Source organism: Equus quagga, chromosome 3 (assembly GCF_021613505.1).
Source record: "Equus quagga isolate Etosha38 chromosome 3, UCLA_HA_Equagga_1.0, whole genome shotgun sequence".
NCBI lineage: Eukaryota > Metazoa > Chordata > Mammalia > Perissodactyla > Equidae > Equus > Equus quagga.
The window spans coordinates 149,441,944-149,464,355 of record NC_060269.1 but is presented as its reverse complement, the minus strand read 5'-3'; the positions used below and the strand labels follow the sequence as shown (position 1 = coordinate 149,464,355).

At 46.6% G+C, this 22,412-nt stretch overlaps 1 protein-coding gene across 2 annotated transcripts in view; it reads right to left on the bottom strand.

The window, feature by feature from the left end:
* The window catches only part of STK32B (serine/threonine kinase 32B), a 337,777-nt gene that overhangs the window by 102,705 nt on the left and 212,660 nt on the right, over positions 1-22,412 (bottom strand). For both annotated transcript variants that reach the window (XM_046656895.1, XM_046656896.1), the window contains exon 4: positions 18,613-18,786. In XM_046656895.1, coding sequence (XP_046512851.1) covers positions 18,613-18,786 — 174 coding nt within the window. The remainder of the gene's footprint in view (positions 1-18,612; positions 18,787-22,412) is intronic.

Sequence of the window (22,412 nt, the reverse complement as noted above, 5' to 3'; positions counted from 1 at the left end):
CACTCCCCACCCCCTGTGTTCCTCCAGCTGCAGGGAATGCAGCAGCTTCCTGCTGCTGCTCATCTCCATGCTGCCCCATCCCCCGTTTGCTCCTCAGTACAGAAGAAATACATCCGTGTCACTGATTCTCTGCACTCAGTTCCCCTCTGTTTGAAATACTCAGGGTTGTTTCCGTTTTCTGCCCGCACCCTGGCCTATAAGCAAAGGCCAAGGAGTTAGTCCACGTGAGGGATAGTGATGGATGGAGGCAGCGAGGTGAACAGGAGGATTTTGAACTTCAATGGACAGGGGAATAAGAGAGAGGAGAGTTGGGAGGTGGTTCCCAAGACGATAGCACCTGTCAATTTGCAAATAGGTCATGAATGCACAAGGGCTTATTTTTATTCATTCGATTCCTGGGGCTTAGTTGGCTGTCTATGATTTGTTTGTGCCTTCGTGTCTGCAATTCCCACCTGAAGTCAAGGAATACACGTAAAAATTCTACTTTCAGCACTAAGGAGAGTTCCTCCTGCAATATACAATTTTTAATGCTTTTTCAAAAAACAAGACAGTGCTCTATATATGTTGATGGTGATGAAATGTCTCATATGAAAAGAGAGATTGTTTACTATTGCAGAGAAAAATTTGGCTTCTGCATCAAAACATTTAGAATTTGCAAGCGCCTCCCCTTGGTGGTGAAAAGGAAGCAATCTCAATTAGTGCAAGTACTAGAGATTAATTCTAACGGTTAGTCTTCTCCAAACTGAAATACTGATTTCAATGTTTCCTTTTACATAAGTATCACATGACATTAACATTTGTAGCCATCTCCTAATTGGCTGCCCTGACCTCAATCTCTCTTAGAATGCCCACAGTGTGTGGCTGCTACACGTATCTTCCTAGAGTACACTATTCATCTCCCCGTGGTCTACAGAATAAAGTTTGAACTTTTTAGTCCAGCAGTTGAAGCTCTTCGTTATGAAACTCTAGCCCAGGTGGTTTCTCAGAAAATTAAAAACAGAATTACCGTACGATCTAGCAATCACACTTCTAATTATATACTGGAAAGAATTGTTCATAGCAGCATTATTCACAATAGCCAAAAGGTGCAAGCACTCTAGATGTCCATAAACTTATGAATGGATAAGGAAAACATGGTCTATCCTTCCAATGGAATATTATTCAGTCTTAAAAAGAAGAAAATTCTGACACATGCTACAACATAGATGAATCTTGAGGGCATTAAGACAAGTGAAATAAGTCAATCACAAAAGGACAAATATTCTATGATTCCAATTATATGAGGTCCCTAGAGTCATCAGATTCATGGAGACAGAAAGGAGAGTGGTGGGTGCCAGGGGCTGGGGGAGGGAGGAATGGGGAGTTGTTGTTCCATGGGTATGTACGGAGTTTCTGTTTAGGAAGAAGAGAAAGTTCTGGAGATTGGTCGTACAACAGTGGGAAGGTAGTTAGTTACTGTGTACATTCCTGAACTGTAGAATTAAAAAGGTTGAGATGGTAAATTTTATGTTAGGCGCACTTTACCACACTTTCATAAAAACACCAGCAACTCGAGCGCAGCTTTCCAGCTGCATCCTCTGTCAGCCAGAAAGCTACCTAGTTAATGGCTGCCCGACAGACCTGAGCGCCTGCACATTTCATGACGCCATGAGTTATGCCCTCCCCCACACAACAGCTCCAATTATCAGAACAGCCAGCCCCTCACAGCAGAGCCACACTCCCCCTAGTGCACAGAGTTGTCTGATCTCACCTGGCACCCAGGCAGGCCGCAGTGACATTGCCCAACACAGGGTTTTCCTCTCTTGAAGCACACGGAGCTCTCTGCCTTGTAATACTGTAATTTGTGAGCATATCTGATCTTCCTCACACTGGGCATGGACTTCTTTGAAGACAGGCAAGATTCTGCCCCAATTCTGTCACCCTAGAATGTAGCATTGGTTCAGGTGGCTCATACCGGAATTTGTCAAATGGACAAGTGTTCTTTGAGTCTCTCTTTCTGGGTAACTGAACTGTGGTTGGTTTGGCCAAAAGAGGTGTTAGGGTAGGTTATCCGGGCTTTGATCAGAGTGTCTCTGATCTCCAGCAAGAGCCCTGCCTTCGCTTCTTCTGTAGGGAGGGGCGGCTGCTCCCCTCCTCCTGCTGTGGCCCATCTTCCACACAGCAGACAGAACGATCCTGTAAAAAGCAGCCAGCGTGCACCTCTATTGAAAGCATCCATCAAATCTCGACAGTCCTCTGCTCAAAACCCAGCAATAGCTTTCCACTCTCTCAGAGTAAAAGTTGAAGCTGATAAATCCCTATTTCTCTCCATCTCACCTCTTCCCCCAGCCACTTCCCCTCCACCACTCGCCTATTGCTCACAGTGCTCCAATCATGCTGGTCTCCTCGCAGTTCCTGAGACACGTCCAGCACACTCCGATCTCAGGGTCTCAGTGCTTCTGCCCGGAAAGGTTGCCTGAGATTGACACGTCTCACCCCTCACTTCCTCCAGCTCTCTGCTCACATGTCCTGGATCAGAGAGGTCTTTCTCTGACTGCTCTCCGTAGAGCAGGAAGAAGGCAGACCCCCACCTGTGGTCCTCCCTATTTTTCCATAGAATTTGACAGCACTTATCATCCTCTGACATATTATGTATGCATTTGTTTGTTTGTTGTCTGCCTCCCTCCACTAGAACATACTGTACCAAGAAGGCAGAAACTTGATTAGTTGAACAACGCTGCATCCTTAGCCTGACAGGATGTAGGTACCTGGTAATCCACATGAGTGGATGCATGCACAAATGCATGCACGGATGGGTGTCTGTATGCATGCATGGAGGGATGGACAAACGAATGAATGAACAAATGAATGAATGAATGAATGAATACCTGTGAAGACTGCACAGGTTGTCAGGTCCAGCCCAAGGGAAACAATGCAGAGTGCCACAGCAGGCATCACTGACTTGTAAATATGCAACATCTCCACCATCTTCCTCTCTTCTTTCCTTATCTCAACCCCCATCTGACTTTAAGTAATTATTTGAACAATCCTTGTGGCAACTGTCACAAGACAAAGCCCACATTTAATAGCCTTGTGCTCAAGGTCCTGCACAGGAAGACTTGAAATAAGCCAACCCCTCTCTTGTGTCAATTCTGCCTCCTGGAAAAATGTTCTCCACGATCTATACCTGTTACAATGCTATTCAGACTTCAAAGCCCAGCTCCTCCTCGAGCCCAGGCAGGCATGAAGTCTGTGTGTGTGATCTCTGACTTCTCGGAACTCTCAGAGCATTGGGCCCCCACCTCTCTCATGATGCATATCCTTCCTAGCCCTCTATTTTCCTCACTGTAAGAAGGGTGGGGACCCACTGAATTGTAGTAAGATAGATCGACGTATTTGCAACTGTGTGTGCCTGTATGTCTATATGTATAGATACATATATCCTGGCACATCACGGTTAGAGCCAAAATATGGTGACTACGATTACTAATAACCAATGCCCCCCTCCCACAATTGAGGCTTCTTGAAGCTAGAGGTTTGTTGTCTTAATATCTCTGTCCTGAACGCCCAAGCTTTGAACCTTCTCCACTATTTCTCTTGAACGACTGGATGAATGAGTGAAGGATTCTCCTTGGGGAAGAGATTCAGAGCTGCAGAGAAGAGTGAGGGAAAAAAGCTGCCGAAGCCCTCATGGTCTCACCGCCTGCTGGCATTTCCAAAAACGCTGACCCGATTTCCGGACACTGCGTTCGGCGGCTTGCTTTTGAACATCCTCTGTAAAACAGCCTCTAATTTATTGGATCCTTTCAGAGATTTGTTTTCTGCTTTCATATTCTGCTCCCGGATTTCATTCCAGTTTCTTTGACGTTGAGACTCAGGTCCTTACTTCTAAAATTTATTATCTAACATAAACACTCTCTACCAAATTGCAGGAGCAATTTATACCCAGAAGATGGGACAATCCCTTTAGGGAATAAATTGGATTCTCTTGGACTTCACTTTTCTATCATCACAAAGACATAAATTCTCAAAATGCTGGCTCATAACAAGAGGGAAAGTAAGCTCTGTGCCTAGAAATAACGAAGTTACTTGGAAATTGAACTGAAATTTCCATCCTAAATGACACTTCTGCATGTCTTCAATTTTTTTTCTGTCTGAAAATTTCTTTCTCCTTGCTCTGACCCCAGCCCCACAGGGTCATGAAGAAGGGCTGCTGGAGTGTTCCCTCTTTAATTCAATGAGAATGGGCAGTTTATTTTGGCACAGTGGCAATAGACGGGGGTTGGGAGGATATTTAGGATACAAAAATAGGTCATATCAGTTTTACTCGATATTTATTAATTATTATTCTAGTATGGATCTCACTGAAGGCTTAGTATCTGCTAGGCAGGCACTGTCCTATGCATTCTACCTGGATCATCTCATTCCATTCTCACATAAGCCCATTTTAAAGATGACAAGACTGAGACATGAGGAGATGAACTTGGCTGAGCTCTCACAGCTGCTTTAAAAGGTGCTGTCAGGATTCCAACCCAGGCAGTCCAATCTCAAGCTCACGTTTGACAGACTTGAGACAGGATAGAGCCAAGTGCAGGTGTCAAGTGCCAAAATTCAGGGTGATGTTAAAGTGATTTCTATAGCTGTGAATTTTTATCAAATATATTTGCTTTTCTAAGATGCTGCCCTCCCCTAATTGGGCAGTTTTCAACAAGACTCTAGAAAAAATACATATAGGGAAAATATGAGATAGTTTTAATCAGTATTAAAAATACACTAATTTCTATAAAAAATACTGAATTGTATATTCAAATATACATACGGTTATTAATGTATACAGAAATAAAACATTACTATTCTAAAAAATAAAAACTAACAAAAAATAAAGTCCATGTTTGATGAACATCTTCCCTTTAGGGAGAAAGTTACTTATGCTTTGATTTTCTTCATTAAAAGAATGACACGCTCATGAAAGAAAATTTCAAAATGGAAGAAAGAAGGGAAGGGAAATGACACACACTCTCCCTTCAGCCCCAGTGCGTCGAGAAACTTCTTCTGAGTCCTTTTTGTTTAACAAGCAGGCATTTCTTTACATAGCCATGCAATTTTATAAGCTATAATTTTCTCCCAAGATCATAAAAACAACCCCATTTAATATTGCAGGGTTTCCATAGTAAGTGTTATAAATATGAGTGTTTCATAGTCTCAAGTCTCTTAAAAGGAGGTATACAGTTTACCAAGCCGATTTCTTTCCTTTAGGTTATTTCACAATTATTGGTTGTCATAAGCAATGCTAAAATAAATAGCCTCACACTTAGAGCTTCTTATTCAGGTCAGACTGGAGCCTTACAATACATTCCACGAAGGGAAACCAGTGGGTCAAAGTGTATGATTATTTAAAAAGTACTTGATTCTTATTGCTAAGTATCTTTCCAAAAGAACTGTAACAATTTCTACTGCCACCAGCAGATATACATTCAGACTGCCCAGAGAATATCTTTCTAGAATGCTTTCTCTTAAGAAATACCCCCTTCCCCCAATAAGCAAAGCCCAACCTAGCTGCCATCAGCTCTCCCAAACCTGGCTGATGGTTGAAGCCCAATTTTATCCTGGATCCTCCGGGTTCCGCAGCACTTTGAACAAGGTCTGACCAAGCACTTCCCACAACAGCCGAGACAGTCACAACTCGTCTGTCTCCTTAGGCCACCTGTGAGCCAAGGGTAAGGCGCACAGTAGGGGCTCAGTGCATACTTAGGAAGCACCTGGGTTTTGAAGAAAGGGACCACGTATTTATGTATCAGGATTTCTGCCAATTAAATGCTTACTAACTGAATGAGCGTGAACCTGAGACTTGGTTTACTTCAGAGCCTGCCAGGACACAAAGAACTCACTACTGGGTGAATCCTTTCAGTTCCTTGGGCCTCAATCATTCACGTAAGGCACAAACATTCATAAATACCTACTACGTGCCAGGACCTATAATAGGTAACCAGGAAATCGGTAATTCTGAAAGCACCTTCTGGAGGAGCTCACAGCTTGGGAGGTCTCCTGGACACAATTAGCAGAGGGAATTGCTCACTGAAGTGGGACAGAGCTCACATGGACGCCCAAAGGAGGAAGCACCCAACAACCCTTGGAACAGGTGGGAGTCCTCACACCGGAGCTGGCACGTGACTGCAGTGGGTTGCACTGGAGCCCCCCAAACATACGTCTGAGTCCTAACTCCGGTATCTGTGAACGTGACCTTATTTGGAAACAGGTCTTTGGAGATGTAATTAAATTAAGCATCTCAAGATGAGATCATCCTGGGTTTAAGGCCGGCCCTAAAGCCGGTGACTGGGATCCTTATCAGAGAAAGGAGAGGGAGATTCGAGCCATGGAGATGCAGGGACGACAAGGCCACGTGAAGATGGAGGCAGAGGTTGGAGTTACGCTGCTACAAGCCAAGGAATGCCAGGAGCCACCAGGAGAAGCTACCAGAGGACAAGGAAGGACCCTCCCCTGGAGCCCTCAGAGAGAACATGGCCCTGCTGACACCCTGACTTCAGACTTCTGGTCTCAGAATATGAGAGAATACATTCCTGTTATTTTAAGCCACCAAGTTGGTGGCACTTTGTGGCAGTAACCACAGGAAATGAATGCAATGATGTAGAAAACTCTCAACACTAACCCCTTACATGCCTCTTCCCTCACTTCTCAGACCACTCCAGGGTGTGAATCGGGAATCTTTTCTGTGGGCCCGTCACGCTGGTGGGGACAGGTGAGTGCAGAGGGGTGGCTCCTCTGCCTGCTTCTCCCTTCCCTGCAGTCAGAGACAAAGCTGTCCTGCAGCCCTGCTCACCCTCTCCTCCCTGATCTACCTTCTCCCACACCGCAGCCCTGCCCAGGGAGGTAGCCCGTCCCGGCTCACTCGGGGTGTGAGTCTGTTTAGCACTTCCACGGGTCCAGCCATCCCTACTGCCCGCCTCTCTCTGTGGCATCTCTGGGCACTCTGGATGAGATGCGGCCACCTGGCCTCCAGTTTGAAGGCGCTGAGTCCTAACTAGTTCAGCGAGATGATGCTCCATGGCATCCGGCCCTGCTCCTAGCAATGTCTGGATTGAGGTTTGGGGCCCAAGGCCAGCGACTAGTAAAGTGGTACTCCGGTTTCTCTAGGGTTGCATTCCCTGGGGAAGCTGAGTTTGCACAGCTGTGGTTTGGGGCAGGCTTCAGATATCCCCCAGGGCAATGATTCTCAACCCAGGGCCATGTTGCCCTCCAGGCCACATCTGACAACGTCTGGAGACATTTTTGGTTGTCACAACTTGGCAGAGCAAGAGAGGGAGTGCTCCAGGCATCTAGTGGGGAGAGGCCAGGGACTCAGCTACTCCTCCTACAGTGCACAGGACTGCCCCCATTACAGAGAGTTATCTGGTCCAAAATGTCAATGGTGTTGAAGCTCAGGAACTCTGCCCTACATCCTCCAGAATCCCACTGAGAGTTCTGACCGATGGGAAAAGGTTAACCAGGTGGATAGGGAAAGCGAAAGCATTTCTTTCTTTTTTTTTTTTTTAAGATTTTATTTTTTCTTTTTATCCCCAAAGTCCCCCGGTACATAGTTGTGTATTTTTAGTTGTGGGTCCTTCTAGTTGTGGCACGTGGGATGCTGCCCCAGCATGGCCCGACGAGCGGTGCCATGTGTGCGCCCAGGATCCAAATCGGCGAAGCCCTGGGCTGCCGAAGCGGAGCACACGAACTTAACCACTCAGCCACAGGGCTGGCCCCTGAAAGCATTTCGTAAAGAGAGATGGTCGTGCAAAGGAAGAAAAGAGGTGGAAGACAGCATGAACTTGGGAGAAAAGCAAGGATTCTGGGGCAAGTGGACTACAGCGGTCTGTGGGCGGAGCCAGAGGAAGAGGACACAAGAGATGAGTCTGGAGAGATGGGCATGAGTCAGGCTTATACATAAGGCCTTCAAATATAATAATAATAATGATGATGGATGGTGATGTAATCTTTGTCACAGAAGCTCACATTTATTGACCACTCACTAGGTACTAAGTTTAAATATGTAACAAACATTATTTCAGTTTCTTCTTTCAACACCCCTGTGAAGTAGAGTCTTAGCTTCCTGTGGCTGCTGTAACAAATCACCACAAACTCAGTGGCTTAAAATGACAAAATGTATTATCTTATGGTTCTGGAGGGCAGGAGTCCAAAGGAAAGTCCGGCTGTCGGCAGGCTGCTCCTTCTGGAGGCTCGTGGGAAGAATGTGTTTCCTTCCTTTGTCTAGCTTCTAGAAGCCACCTGCATTTCTTGGCTCATGGCCCCTTCCCCACCATCAAGCTCAGAAATGGTGGGTTGAGGGTTGAGTCCTTCTCACATTGTGTCCCTCTGACCTCGAGCCTGCCCTTCCACTTGTAAAGAGCCTTCTGACTACCCTGGGCCACCTGCACAATCCAGGATGGTCCTCCCCATCTTGAGGGCAGCAGATGAGCATCCTTCACCCATCTGCATCTGTAATTCCCCTTTGCCATGTAAAAAGATCTATTCACAGGGTCTGGCCAGTAGGATGTGGACATCTTTGGTGGGGGCATTTTTCCATATTTTTGTTTACAGAAAACAAACCAGAGCCTCAGAGCGATTATGTAATGACAAGCCTGAGCTCACAGCATGCAAGTCAGGCTCTGACCTGGCTGAATCCACTGTGCTTTCCTGCTCTCTGCACCCTGAGACAAATGAGCTGCACTTGGTGGACACTTCTGTGGTAGCCGAGGCCCCAGCTGCGGGAGGAGACTACTCCTCTTGTTAATAGAGAAGTAAGCTCAGTCAGAGAGGTAATGGACCCACCCAAGGCCTTCTGCAGCTGGACCACGTGAGAACCCTCAGCACTTCCCCTCACAGCAGTGAGGGGTGGTCCAGGAGCCTGCCCACACACAGGGGGTGCCCTTGACCCCTCCCCCTCCCGTCAAGTACAGAGTCTGCGTTTCTCCTCTTCACAATCTCATTCCTTGTGTCTCATTGCTTAGGGGGCTGAGGTCAGAGGTTTGATTTGTTTGTTTACAAATTCCACTGCTCATCACATGGGACCCAAATAGGGAGCCTGAGAGGGCAGGCGGCTGCCCAAGACCCAACTAAAGCCACTAAAGCCACTGGTTAGGAAAATCTGGACTCTTCCCTTCTTCCACTTACACTGCCATTATATGAGTGACAAGCCTTGGCCAGAGAGGACATGGGATTAGCAGATTGGCCCTATTTATCCACATAGCACAGTCCCTATCCCCACAGCTTAGACACACTTGACTTCCCAGTTAACTGGTATTGGCCAGTGAAAACCACCACCCCAGCCTCACTCCGCAAGCAGTTTCCTGGGAAGGACGCACAGGCAATTTTGCTGAATTATCAGGAGGTAAGACAGTTTATCTTTCCAGAATTCAGGAGGCACAAGGGTAAGGGAGTGGGTCTATTTACAAAAAAAAAAATTAAAAACCATAAACACAAGCCTTTCAAACTAAGGACACAAATGCTATCCCCATCAGTTCAAGAAACCCCAACTGGAGACCGGTGCTGCCCCCACAGGATAACATGCAGCTGGTCTGGGAATGACAAGGGAGGCAGGGAGGGCGGAGGGTCGAATAGTGCCACTTAAAATACAGTTTTATTTGCGTGCACAAGCAAAAGCAAAAGCATGTCACTTTTCCATGAGTTAGTCAATGACTTTTCTTCAGGAAAGCGTGGGTAACGGACAGATTAGCTGTGCGAGAATGATTGGAGAACTGGATGCCCACGAACTATCGGTATAGAGACGGTAAGAGCTTGGTGACTTGGGGCGGTGACTTACTGTCTGCTCCGGGGCAAGTTTTTTTCTGTCCACGAGACAGAGTGGTGTCACCTGTAAAATGGGGCTGAGAATAGGGCGCCCCTCAGCTGCTGGGACGAGGTGAGGCCAGCCTGCAGAGCACGTGAAACAGAGGCGGCACAGGCAGAGAGCTCGGGAACGCCGGCCACCACCACCGGCGCAGCATCTTCCAGGCAAGCTGGTTTTGTCCTGTAACTTCCAATTACCCGCTCCAAACACGGGGCCCGCGCACCGCGTTTACATTCCAGCCGCACAAACGCGGACGCAGCAGCGCCACGTCCTGTCCCCGTTTGCGCTCCGCTTCGTGCCTCATTCCCACCCAACCCTCCAAGATGTCAAGGATCTCGTGCGCATGTGCGTGCGTGCTCCGCACGTGCTTCGTTTACCTTCTTACAAGTTAACATTTTTAAATTAAATTGTCTGCGGGGAGCATAAATGGTGAATTTAAAGAGGAAGTTTGACGCGTGTGCTCTAAACCAGTGAAAATGCTAAATAATGGGAACATTGACACTTACTTCTCACGTTCTTTCTCATCTTTTGAACTTTGTAACATGTACATATATTTTCAATTCACAAAAATAAGATATGGCCTTAACCCTATATGCCATAGCAAAAAAAAAAAAAAGGTTAACTTCTTTATTTTCTCAGTGTATTCAATACTGTGACAAAAAATGATAAACTTTATAAAGATTAGCATTTGTATACTTATCTTTTACACAATTTGTAGAGAAATGGGAAGTGACTTTGAAAGCTTGCTCTGCTGCCTATGTAATGCTAGTTTAACTAAAGAAAGATGCTTGTGTATAAAGTACTATTGTTCCCAAAGATAAAAAAGAAAAAAAAAGACTTCTGACAAAGTTACAAAAAAAAAAAACAACAACAAAAACCCTCAAATAAAATTTATAATTAGCTTTAATAAAAAAGAGGGATCCACAAAAATTGGGCTCATTAAGCAGATACTTTCTCTGTTTGAATACTTTTAATCGACACCTCCGAGGCACAGCTGTGGATGTTTCTTGACCTAGACCTGATAAGATTCCTGCCTTGGGCAGGAAGATTGTGCGTCTGATGAATCGAGGGATCATTGAGACCAAAAACCTTTGAGACTGTGAGTTAATCTACATGTGACACAAATTTAGGGCTGGAAGCAAATTAAAGCGTACTGTAGGTCATCGAACTTCAGAGAGATTTTCCCAAGGGAGGAAAAGACACTGCTCTCGGTGTTTCAGGCACTTTTTAGATCACAGGTTGATAGAAGTAACCCCACCGGTGAAAATGTTCTCCAAAAGAAGTTTGAACATGTTGCCCCAAACCCACCTTGATTAGCATTTAGATCACTGCTCTGTTCCAAACCGTGGACAAATGGTTGCCGTCTACAGGCTCATATTTCTGTGACTGGATTGGATTCACAAAAGTAAGGGAAAAGAGAGAATTATTGGTGCCCTGAACCTCACCGGAGCCATGAGCTCTCTTCAAATCAACTCATTTTCCCCAAATTGACAGACGCAATGCAACAGCATCCACCACTGACCAAGGAGACTCCGAGAAGCCTGTATTGTTCATTTCATTTATTTTTTGATGAAAGGTAGTTTAAAGCATTACTTTATGTATCTGAAGAATCATGACTACATAATGGAGTGGAATGCAAAACTTTGGGAAATTTTTAACATCAAACATGAGATTTCAAGGCAATATCATGCTGTGGCAGGCTATGCTGGGCCCCAGCAGAAACTTTTAAGAGGCTGGCTCCTCCGATATCAAGGGATATTTGGGCAGAAAAGCTAGAGAAAGCAGTACAAGGATATGGATATTGACTTACTGAATGTGAACCTGTATTTCAAGTCATTTCAAGAAGGCCTGCCTTTCCTTCCTTTGTTCATGAGTTGTTCACTGATTCAGTCAATAACTATGGAGCACTGACTCTGTGCCAGGCAGGGAGTCAGGTGTTGAAGGTACCAAGATGAGCCAGGTAGAAAAGATACCTGCCCTCAGAGACTATACAGACAGGTAGCTTTATTCCCTAGCTCCCTAGAAACAATAATCCATGACTCAGTCACCACCAACTGGGATGACGTGCGAGGAAGGAAGTAGACAAAGGGCTCTGGGAGAGAACAGGGTGGGAAATGGAGTGGGAACCCAGCTTAGATAAAAGGTGGTCAGGGACACCCTCTGAAGACAGGGCTCTGGTCCCCATTCTGGCTCTGTCTGTGGGTTAGCTGCACAGGACGCTAGTTTGGCCAGGAAATAACCTTCGCTTTTTTTTTGTGTCTGGGGAGGCAGCAAGGTGTGGCAGAGAGAGCCTTCGACTACAAATCACACTCCAACTTAGAGCCCCAATTCCACCGCTTACTAGTAGGGTGACCTCGGGCCAGGGGCTTCACCACCAGAAGCCTCGGTTGCTCCACGCACACTGCCGGGACAGAGCCGTCCTGGAGGACGGCTGTGAGGAGTCGAGGAGATCCAGATGTGCTTATTTTTATGTTTATGTGGCAGGCACACCCACTCACACAAACACTCTGTCGACAGTTCAGTGTAACTCGAACAGTAGGCACCAGTACAGCTGGCTGGCCATCAGCCCAGGATCTGGGGTCAGAGGGTATTGGTTTGAAGTCTGGTTCCACGACCTGCCAGCTGTGTGCCAGGGGAAAAATCACCCAATTTCTTTGCAAAATGGAGCTAGCTATAGTACCTAGCTCATTTTAGTGCTGCCAGATGATATTTGTGTGTGTTTGTCTATGTATATACACATGTGCTTATATCTGTACACACATGTAAACACATACACATGTGTATGGACGTATGTAGATACATAGTTTAAAGTAGTGCTGACACATAAGAGTTTAATCAGCTTGATTCATTGTCATTGCTGCCATTCATTCGATTTTGCATGACTCGCCCCTTCTGATGCTGAGTCCAGTAACCCCGCCCTGGCTGAAGCACCCTCTTGGGAGGAGCCTTCAGGACCTTCAGAAGGGTCATTCTCCATTACCAATTGGACCACCACGTCACTCCCAAGCTCCAACCCATCAACAGGTGGGAATGACACCAGCACGGCCCTCAGCACGTGCTCCCTGCCAGCCTGGCCAGTGCAGGCTACACCCGCCCAGGCCTCTCAAGTCCAGCCCTTCTGCCTAGTGTCTCCTGCATTCCTCTGCCCTGGGCTAATTCCTACTTGCCCTACAAATCACAGATATGTGTCCCAGAGGAAGCCTTCCTGGCCGCCTCTGTGCCTCCTGCCCCATGCCCCCCAGCTCAGTCTGGGCTGGATGCCCTCCTCGGAGCTCCCGCAGGCTGCTGTATGGTGCCCTGTCATGGGTCCTCGTCAGGACTGCAATAATTTGGCCCCTCGAACAGCTGCCTCTTCCACTGGGGAAGGCTGCTCAGGTGCAGACACAGTGCCCTAGCATCATTTTCTTCTCAGGGGCTGGCACACGGCTTGGCCCAGGGGGTTGTTGAAAGAAGGAAGGGCCGACTTGAATGCTCTAAAAAGTAAATCTTCTAATTGTTTTAAAACAATGATTTATTTTGAACCCACAGTGATATTTCCCTGCTTGGGCACTTTCAAACTCCCTGGGTTATACTCTAAAATACCTTTTATTCTCTACAGATCTCAAAGGATGGAGATTTGTCACCACTGTGTATATAACAAAGATTAAACACCTGGTTTCAAAGACAGTTCTCCCAGAGGAAGGAAAGAGGAATGAGGTACCTAAAAGAGGCCAGGCACCATTAAATCCTTTATGAACCTTTTCTCATGGAATTTGCATAAAAGCCCAGTGAGTGAGGTGTCATCAGGCCCATTCTACAGATTAGGAAACGGAGGTCCAGAAGTTAAGTAGTTGGAGTTAAGTAACTTACCCAAATCCACCAAGACGGAAGATAAAAATCCTTGGCAACCCAACCCAGGCTTGCATTCGTGGAATGATTCCACCACTTTCAAGTGTGGTTACAACATCCCTCTGTCTGTATAAAATACGGCATCAAAGTGTCTGGCACATATGCGGTGGGAGATTTATAAATTCAGCTGTTGAGTTAATGCAAACACTGCACAGCATTATCCTATAGCCCTATGCACACTGTGTAGACACGCATAATTTCAAGTCTGTACACACACACACACTGAGAAAGGGATTTATTGAACCATATGGGAGGAAAAAAGACTGACTCACATCTCTGCCAAGCCTATCACTTTAGAAATGGTAAGGTAATTCCATTTACCTAGTGGACTTTAGAAAATTTCCCTAAATTGTTGGATAGCTCCTTTTCTCCAAGTTAGGCCTGGAATCCGAGGGCAGATGACCCCACACAGAGCGACTTAAAAACATTTGCTGAAATATAATGAAATAGTTGCGGCTGCCATGCTCTTAGGCGACAGTTCAATTTTCTGCCTGGTCCATCCCTGGCTGCGCTGTGGGAAGTTGGCATCCATCTCGCCAACGTCCACATGACGACTCAGGGTCTGGGGGAACGAGGCAGACAGATGGTCTATGGCACAGCGTGTGGGAATGGCTGTGATCGTTCATGAATGACAGTCGAATAACAGCCCGGTAAGGAGTGCGCTCTCTTCCACACCTTCAAAGAATCCCAGCCAGCCTGCAGAGGCTACACCAGCCTGGGGTGACCTTCCTTAACAAATGCAGCACCGTGCCACGGACCCAGAGCCCAGAGCCAGGAGGCCTGTGTGCAAAAGCTAGCGAATGACCGAGAGAGTGAACAGCGGGCCCTCAGTAAATCCTCCGTGCATCACATGGAGCAATCCCTGTGCTACTGGGCCACTGCTACTACTGCTACAGCTCCTACCACTGCTGTTACCAACACTACTGCTATGTCTACTACTGCTGCTACTAGGGCTGCTGCTATTACTACTGCTGCTACTATTACCACTACTGCCATTATTACTACTGCTGCTGCTACTATACCACTACTACTGCTGCTACTACTATTGGTGCTATTACTACTGCTGCTACTATACCACTACTACTGCTATTATTACTGCTGCTGCTACTATTACCACGCCTACTATAATTACTACTGCTGCTGCTATTACTACCACTACTACTGCTGCTGCTACTATTGGTGCTGCAATTACTGCTGCTGCTACTATTACCACTACTACCATTATTACTACTGCTGCTACTATTACCACTACTACTATCATTACTACTGCTGCTGCTACTACTACCACTACTGCTGCTGCTACTACTATTGGTGCTGCAATTACTACTGCTGCTACTATTACCACTACTACTACTATTATTGCTGCTGCTGCTATTACTACCACTGCTACGGCTGCTAATTCTATTGGTGCTATTACTACTGCTGCTACTATTACCACTACTACTGCTATTACTACTGCTGCTGCTGCTACTTCTACTATTACTACTGCTACTACTGTTACTTCGACTATTGCTGCTACTATTACTGCTTTTGCCACTGCTGCTACTATTACTAGTGCTACTCTGGCTACTACCCTCCTTCCTCTCCCTCCTTCTCCTCCTGTTCCTCTTCTTCCTCTTTTTCATTTTGTTGTGTATGTTATTATTTGTATCAAAATTATACATGCAAATAATTGAAAGAAATAGCTCTGGGGGCCAGCCCCAGCAGTGTAGTGGTTAACTTCACATGCTCCGCTTTGGCAGCCCGGGGTTCACTGGTTTGGATCCTGGGCACAGACCTACGCAGCACTTGGCACGCCATGCTGTGGCAGGCATCCCACGTATAAATAGAGGAAGATGGGCATGGATGTTAGCTCAGGGCCAGTCTTCCTCAGCAAAAAGAGGAGGATTGGTGGTGGATGTTAGCTCAGGGCTAATCTTCCTCACAAACAAAAGAAATAGTTCTTTCAGTTGTGTTACGAGACGGCAACAATCCCTACCACTTTCCCCTCCATTTCTCCCTCTCCATCCGTTCATCCCTTTCGGGTTATAATTTTGCTAGGTAGCTCCTTATCACTAAATGACAGACGTATGGGAGTCCTGCTTGACTTTTCAGTTTCAGGCTCTCTGTGGGCTCCCACTATGGAGGATGAGGATTGAGCAGTCTTCCCTCCCCTCCAGCCCCCAGGAGACACGCTCATCCTTCCCATCCTCTGTGTCCCCAGTGGAGTATTACTGTATCTTTGGTTAGATCAGTTTTCAGGGTTTAGGTGGTTACGATTAAGGATGCCATACAGAGGTTTCACGTAGTAAACTACCGCACACAGACCACGTCCTGTACAGCACTTTCATTCCTTGGAGCTAAGAATTGTCTTTTATTTACTGAGGCATTTTCCCTGATCTTTTCATCTGTTCAACTTCAGATTTCTTACCTACTAAATAAATCTCCTCTCAAGGCAGCCAGATGCACCAGGAATTCCGTCAGCTCGCTCCTCCTAAAGAGGTCCTCCCAGGGTCTTCTCGTCCCTCCAATCAGAGCCGGTCACGGTCTACACCTGTGGCACATGACATCCTTGAACCCCATTCTCCATCTCCTGGAGGTTTCCCATGCGCCTCTCCTCTGCTGGAGCTCCAGCCTTCTGTATTCTGTTTCTCCCTCCTTCTTGATTTATTCCTTCACTTTAGTGGAGTCCCTCTCATTTTCCAACAGCTACTTGAGAAAAGCTGTATGAGAGGCACATTTTTTGAGACCTTGAACTTGTGAAAACATACACCCACACATCCAATTGATTGGCATGTCTCCACTGCCTTCCAGGGTTTGACAAATCCAAACCTCTCCTGATTACTCAGCCTTTGTGAACTCGCCTTCTTCTGTGGATGCTTATCGGATCTGAGGTCTGTTTTGATGTCCGTCTGTTTCCAGCGATTGCACAGCAGCCTTGGCAGGCCCTTCAGTCTGGAAACTCATGTATTTCAAGTCCAGGAGATTTTTAAAAATTATTTCATTGATGATTTCTTCCCCTATGTTTTCTCTCTCCTCTCTCTCTTTCTGATGTTGAAATGACTGTACTGGTCCTCTGATTTTCTTGTTTGCTCTCATACTTTCTATTTGTGTTTTTATTCTCCTATATAAGGGATATCCTCAACTTCATCCTTCCACACATCTTTTGAGTTTTTAATTTCTACTTTCATATTTTTAAATAAGAGCTCTGATGTTTGTTCTCTGGATTTTAAATAAATATGGTATTTCTTATTTTACAATTGCAAAAATCTTTTTACCCCTCTGAAAATACTGATCATAGTTCTTGATAGTTTCTTCTCCTTGCAAAGTCTCTCTGTTTATTTCAAGTTTTTCTTCTTTTGCCATTTGATTGTTTGCATCTCAGTGTTCATGTTGGAAGATTTCCCTGGATGTCTGGTAAACCTTGGTTGTCACTAACCCAGTTGGGACCTTACAGCAAATGAGTGGGGCTTGTTGACTGTGAAGTACACTCCAAGGGGTCAGGGGGAACCTCGGCCGTCACAATCTCTTTCCTCTTGGCTCAGTCACATGCACATTAAAACCACTCAGATTTCCCGCCTGGAGGATGAGGGCCTGGAGACACCACTCTCCGAGCAGGCTGGGAGGGGGGAGGCTGCATTATTTCAGCAGCTGGTATGGATATGTCTAGTCAGACTTGCTCTTTTCAGTACAGTATCCCAGCACAAGCAGGCTTGATGTCCTTCCGTCCAGAACTCTCCTAGGGGACAAACTTTCCGTCTTCTGCTTGGGTGAGGAAGGGGCAGCCATCCAGTTACTCAGAATGGGTAAGCGGATCTGGGGTTCTCAATATTTCTTAAAAGGCTTTCAAACACTCCACTTTATTATTTTAGCCTTCTTTTTACCCTCCCCCATAGATGCTGATTACTGTCAGTCCCTGAGCCTTTGGGGGGTTCTTTAGTGCCTGTCAGTTCTTGGTTCTTCCCAGTGACAACTTAAAATCCAATTTCTGGTATCCTGAGTCATTTGGTACCTAAGTCTGCATCTTCTTTCCAATCCCCTCCGATGTTTTGCTATAGTCTTCTCTTTAGTTTTCCACATCCTTGTGGATTTATCATTTTTCAAACATTCCTTATTGTCATTTTATGGAGGTTTTAGAAAGGAGAGAATGTAAGGGGGTGTGTGTGCTTAATCTACCATCTCTACCTAGAAGTTTGACTCCTTGGCTTTCCCAAGTCTTCCAAAACTGTGTAACTTAGAAGAAGATCAGCCAGGCACAGTGCGAGACCATGGCAGAACAAATCTGGAGCCGCTCACGCCAGCACCCTCCTCTGCAGTCAGTGAGAAGACTTCATTAATGACACCATCGCTTTCCGAAGCTTCTTGCCGGGCCCCTGCCTCTGCAGTCAAACTCACTCCACTAACCTAGTTGGACATGGCAGTGCTGTGCACAGGCAGGGAGAAGCAAGGGCCCTGAGGAGGCAGCAGAAACTCAGAGCCTGCATCCGAGGCCCAGAGCCAGCACTGAAACTTCCCAAGAGGAAGGAATCCCCATGGTGCACAGCGTGGATTTCAGAGTACGGAAAGGAGGAGAGCAGAATCCCTCACGCTCCCAATGAATGCCACTGTGACCTTTCTAACCCCAGACAAGAGTGACAGAAGAGTCCAGCCTCCCAAGGACACATTGGAATGGAGAAGCCAAGGGCAACCACCAGCCCTGTCTCTATGCAGCGGTTTAGCAAGAGAGCAGGGTACACGGAGTAGGCTGTCTGTAGAGAATGGAAAAGCGATATAAGCTTGTTCTGCTGTTTATTTCCTCCGTGCCCGGCCACTTCTAAAGGACCTCGGTGAGAACGCGCTCTCCCCACGCAGCACACTGCTCCCATCACACACCCACCCCCAGCACGCACCGTCCCCAGGTGTGCCTCTAGTGGCCTGCTTACCTGTGGATGATGTGGTACCTCTGCAGATACTCCAGGGCCAGGGCCAGCTCGCAGATGTACAGCTTCACAGCCCCCTCGGTGAAATGCACGTTCTGCTGCAGGTGGTAGCGCAGGTCCCCTCCCAGCAGCAGGTCCACCACCATGAACATGTCCTCCTCGTCCTGGAAGGAGTACCTGGGGGCACAGGGGGACAGAGGAGGTTAGGCACGGAGACGACTCCAACACCCCAAGACCAATGCCCCCATTTCACAGAAGAGCAAACGGAGGCGCAGAGAGGCACTGATGTTGCCTAGGTCACAGCGCACTGTTGACAGAGTGCTAGTCCCCAGGCTCTGGCAGACAAATGGCATCTTAACCAACACTAGCCTCCAACATGTTACTTCATTTTTAGTAGATGCTTTAATTAGATTTGTTTCAGACTTGCAGAAGCCAGTCTCCAAAGATGTGTCCCCTCCCCCACAATTCCTCCATTCCCCACACGCCTGTCACTCCCCACACGAGCTTCTTTCTGCAACTCTTGAATGCACTGATGCTCTGGCCAGTCCAAGCCCAGGACTTAAGGGAACTGGCACTTTCTACTTAAAATGCCTCTCGGAAGCCAGCCAGAGCCCAGGCTCCACGGAGAGGCCAGGAGAAGGAAGCCCAAGGTGCTCCGGTCAACAGCCGCAGCTGAGCAACCAGTGACAGCCGGCGCCAACTGCAGCCCTGGGAGTGGGCCACCTTGGGCATCCGGATACTCCACTGCAGCAAGTGGACCTCACACGGAGCAGAAGAACTGCCCCGCCGAGCCCAGTCAACTCACAACACCAGATAATAAAATGGTTGTGTTTTGAGCCACTAAGTTTTGGCGTTGTGGGATTTTTGTGTTTTTTCCCCCCAGCAATAAAGAACTGACACAGTACTGAATTTATTTTTAAAAAAATGCATTTAGGCTTCCTGAGGACTGAAGAGCCACGATATAGAATCTGAGAGTGGTGTTAAACAATTGTAAGTAGAATCACAACATCACAAAATGTTGTCACGTTCCGTACAGAATCGGGGAACACAAGGGAACGATGAGATACAATCACGGAACGATAGAATGTCATCTCGGAAGCTTCAACCTGTGTCTCAGATCCTCAAATATTAGACCTGGGTCAGCCAGGCTGTTCCTCTCATTCGAAGGGGAAGAGGAAACTGAGGCTCAGAGGAAAGAGGGGACTCAGTGAGCCAATGGCAGGGTGTGGACGAGGACCCAGATCTCAACTTTCCCCGGCACTCTTACCACTACACACTGTGGGGTGCTGCTGTAACACACTCATACTGTTTCTGTAACCTGAGTGGGCAGCCCCAGGGCGGGAACTTGATGCAAGATTCGGTCACAGGAGAGGCGACAGAGCCATGTGCTCACAGGATGGGGAATTCCAGGGCTGGAAGGAACCTTGAATGCCATCCAGTCCTGCCAGCCCCATATTACAGAGATTGGGATCCTCCCAGATGTCACTGTTCTCCTCCTCTATCTCACCTGCTGGTTACACGTGCTCAGAATCAAGGTAACGAGGAGGGGGAGATTTATCACGCCCTCAAACCATTAACTTACCAGATGCTTACAGAGCACGTTCCCTGCAACAGGCATTGGGCTGTGTGCTGGGGGAACTGGGACAAAGAAAACATCCTCACTCTGATGGAGAGCACAGTCCCCTGGGAGAGCAGAGCTAAGTCAACAGTCACAGGCCACGCAGGGGCACAGGGGCTCTAGGAGTCTCTGTGGGATGCAGTGGGGCACGTGGAGGAAGGAAGCTAGCTCTCTAGCAGGTGGGGTGGGTGGCAGGAGTCGAGAGAGTCTTTGCAGACCAGGGTGCATTAGGTCCAGAACGCACAGCGACTGTGACTCAGACAGAAGGACAGCATGACCCTGGAGCGCTGGAACTGCAGGACTCGGGGAAGTGAGGTCTTGGGGACAGCGCCTCCCATTCCTCCATTTCCAGCATCTTAGCCACTGATGATCCAAGGGTGGTGACCTGGAATGGCTTCTTCCCTCCTGTTTCAGCTTCACTTCAGGTCCAGTGGAACGGCTACCTCTGAGGCAGAAATGAGATGGTCCGCAGCTTGCTGAGTGGTCCAGAGCCACCTGGAGGCCACCAGCTGGACTTTATGTCTGTTTCAGGGTAAGCCCCAGCTCAGTCTGGCGTGTGACCTCTGCTCCACTTGATGCATTGCAGGAGTAGTTGGATGTCAACAAAGAAGTTAAAAAATAAAACTTGCCCGGAGCCCCCAAGGTAGGCTCCCAGGCTGGGGACATGGGCCTTTCGCAGACACAGCTGTTCCAGGTTGACCCATCTGGTTAACATGTCTGTGTCAACGTGAGCACAGAGAGAAAATCAAACAAGGAAGTTCTTAACACACTGGAGCAGCTAACCAACGGCCTCGACAGCCCGTGCAGTAAACGCCACTCTTCAATCTTGTCTTTCAACATGGTCCTAGCCACTTGTGTTGTCTGACCTTTTCTCTTCCGTGCACATTTTAGAATCAACAATTCTAGTTTCTCGAAAACTCTGCTTTGACTTCTGTTGGAATTATACTGAATTTACAAATTAAAGAGAATTAGCATTTTCACAATATTGAACATTTCCAACCTTTCCATGAACACGAAATATCTATTTATCCTGGTCTGCTTTTATGTTTGTCAGTAATGTTTTATAATTTGTTCCTTAGAGGTCTGGCATATATATTTTTTTATTCTGATATTTTTAATAGTTTTTAATGCTGCTGTGAACATAATCTTTTAAAAATAGGTTTACTGACTCATCGTTGCTGGGGTAAAAGTGTGTGTTTATCTTGAATCTAAAAACTTGGCTGAATTCTCAGTTATTAGTTCTAATACCTTTTCCACTGATGCTCTGGGTTTACTTATTAAATGAAGATGATTGTATCTTCTGCAAAAAACTGGCCATGGTTATATTCCTCCAATCCTTATGCCTTTTATTTCTTTTTCTTGTCTTATTTCACTATCCAAGGCCTTGAGTAAAATGTTGATTGTAAGAGGTGGTGGCAGATGTTTTTATCTTGTTCTGGACTTTAATAAAATGTTTCACAGTAAGTAAACTGTTTGTTGTAGATATTTGATAATTATCATTTATCCAGTTAAGGAAGTTGCTTTTTAGACTGCTAAATGTTTTCGTCAAGAGTGGGTGCAGAGGTTTTGGCTTTTTTTTAAACATTACACTCTCTTTACATTTCTAGACTAAACCTTACCTGGTAGAGAAACACATATGTATTTGTGTATATATATATTCTTACTGGATTCAGGTGGCCAATATTTCATTTAGGGTTTTGCATGTAACGTTCCAAGTGACACTAGCCCCAATTTCTTACCTACCGTTGTCATGACGTAGTTTTGGTATCACGGTGATACTGGCCCTGTATGATGACGTGGTTTTTACAAGAAGCATTTACGAGAGGCATCATTTGGTTGTAGAAAGCCTGGTCTCACAAGGCCCTCCACTTCCCACTTATGATTCACCTTGGATTCTCCCTCCTCACCCTTGGTGGTGTTCCTGTTGGAGCTGCCCAATGATTCCCGCTCCTCCTCCTCGATACCGAGATGAGCAAATAAATGACCTGGGCGGACCTGGAAGTGTACACACCTCCAATGTGGGTTCATCAGGACCCCTCGAGGGTTCCTGAGACCAGTGTGTGGATGTGAAAGAAAAACGTCTTCCTCTAGGTCTGTAGGCTAGAAGCTATGACTAATAGGCTGTTGGGGATCTTGCTGCCCCAAATGGGGATAAGACCCATCTGTAGAGTGAAGCTATAGAGAA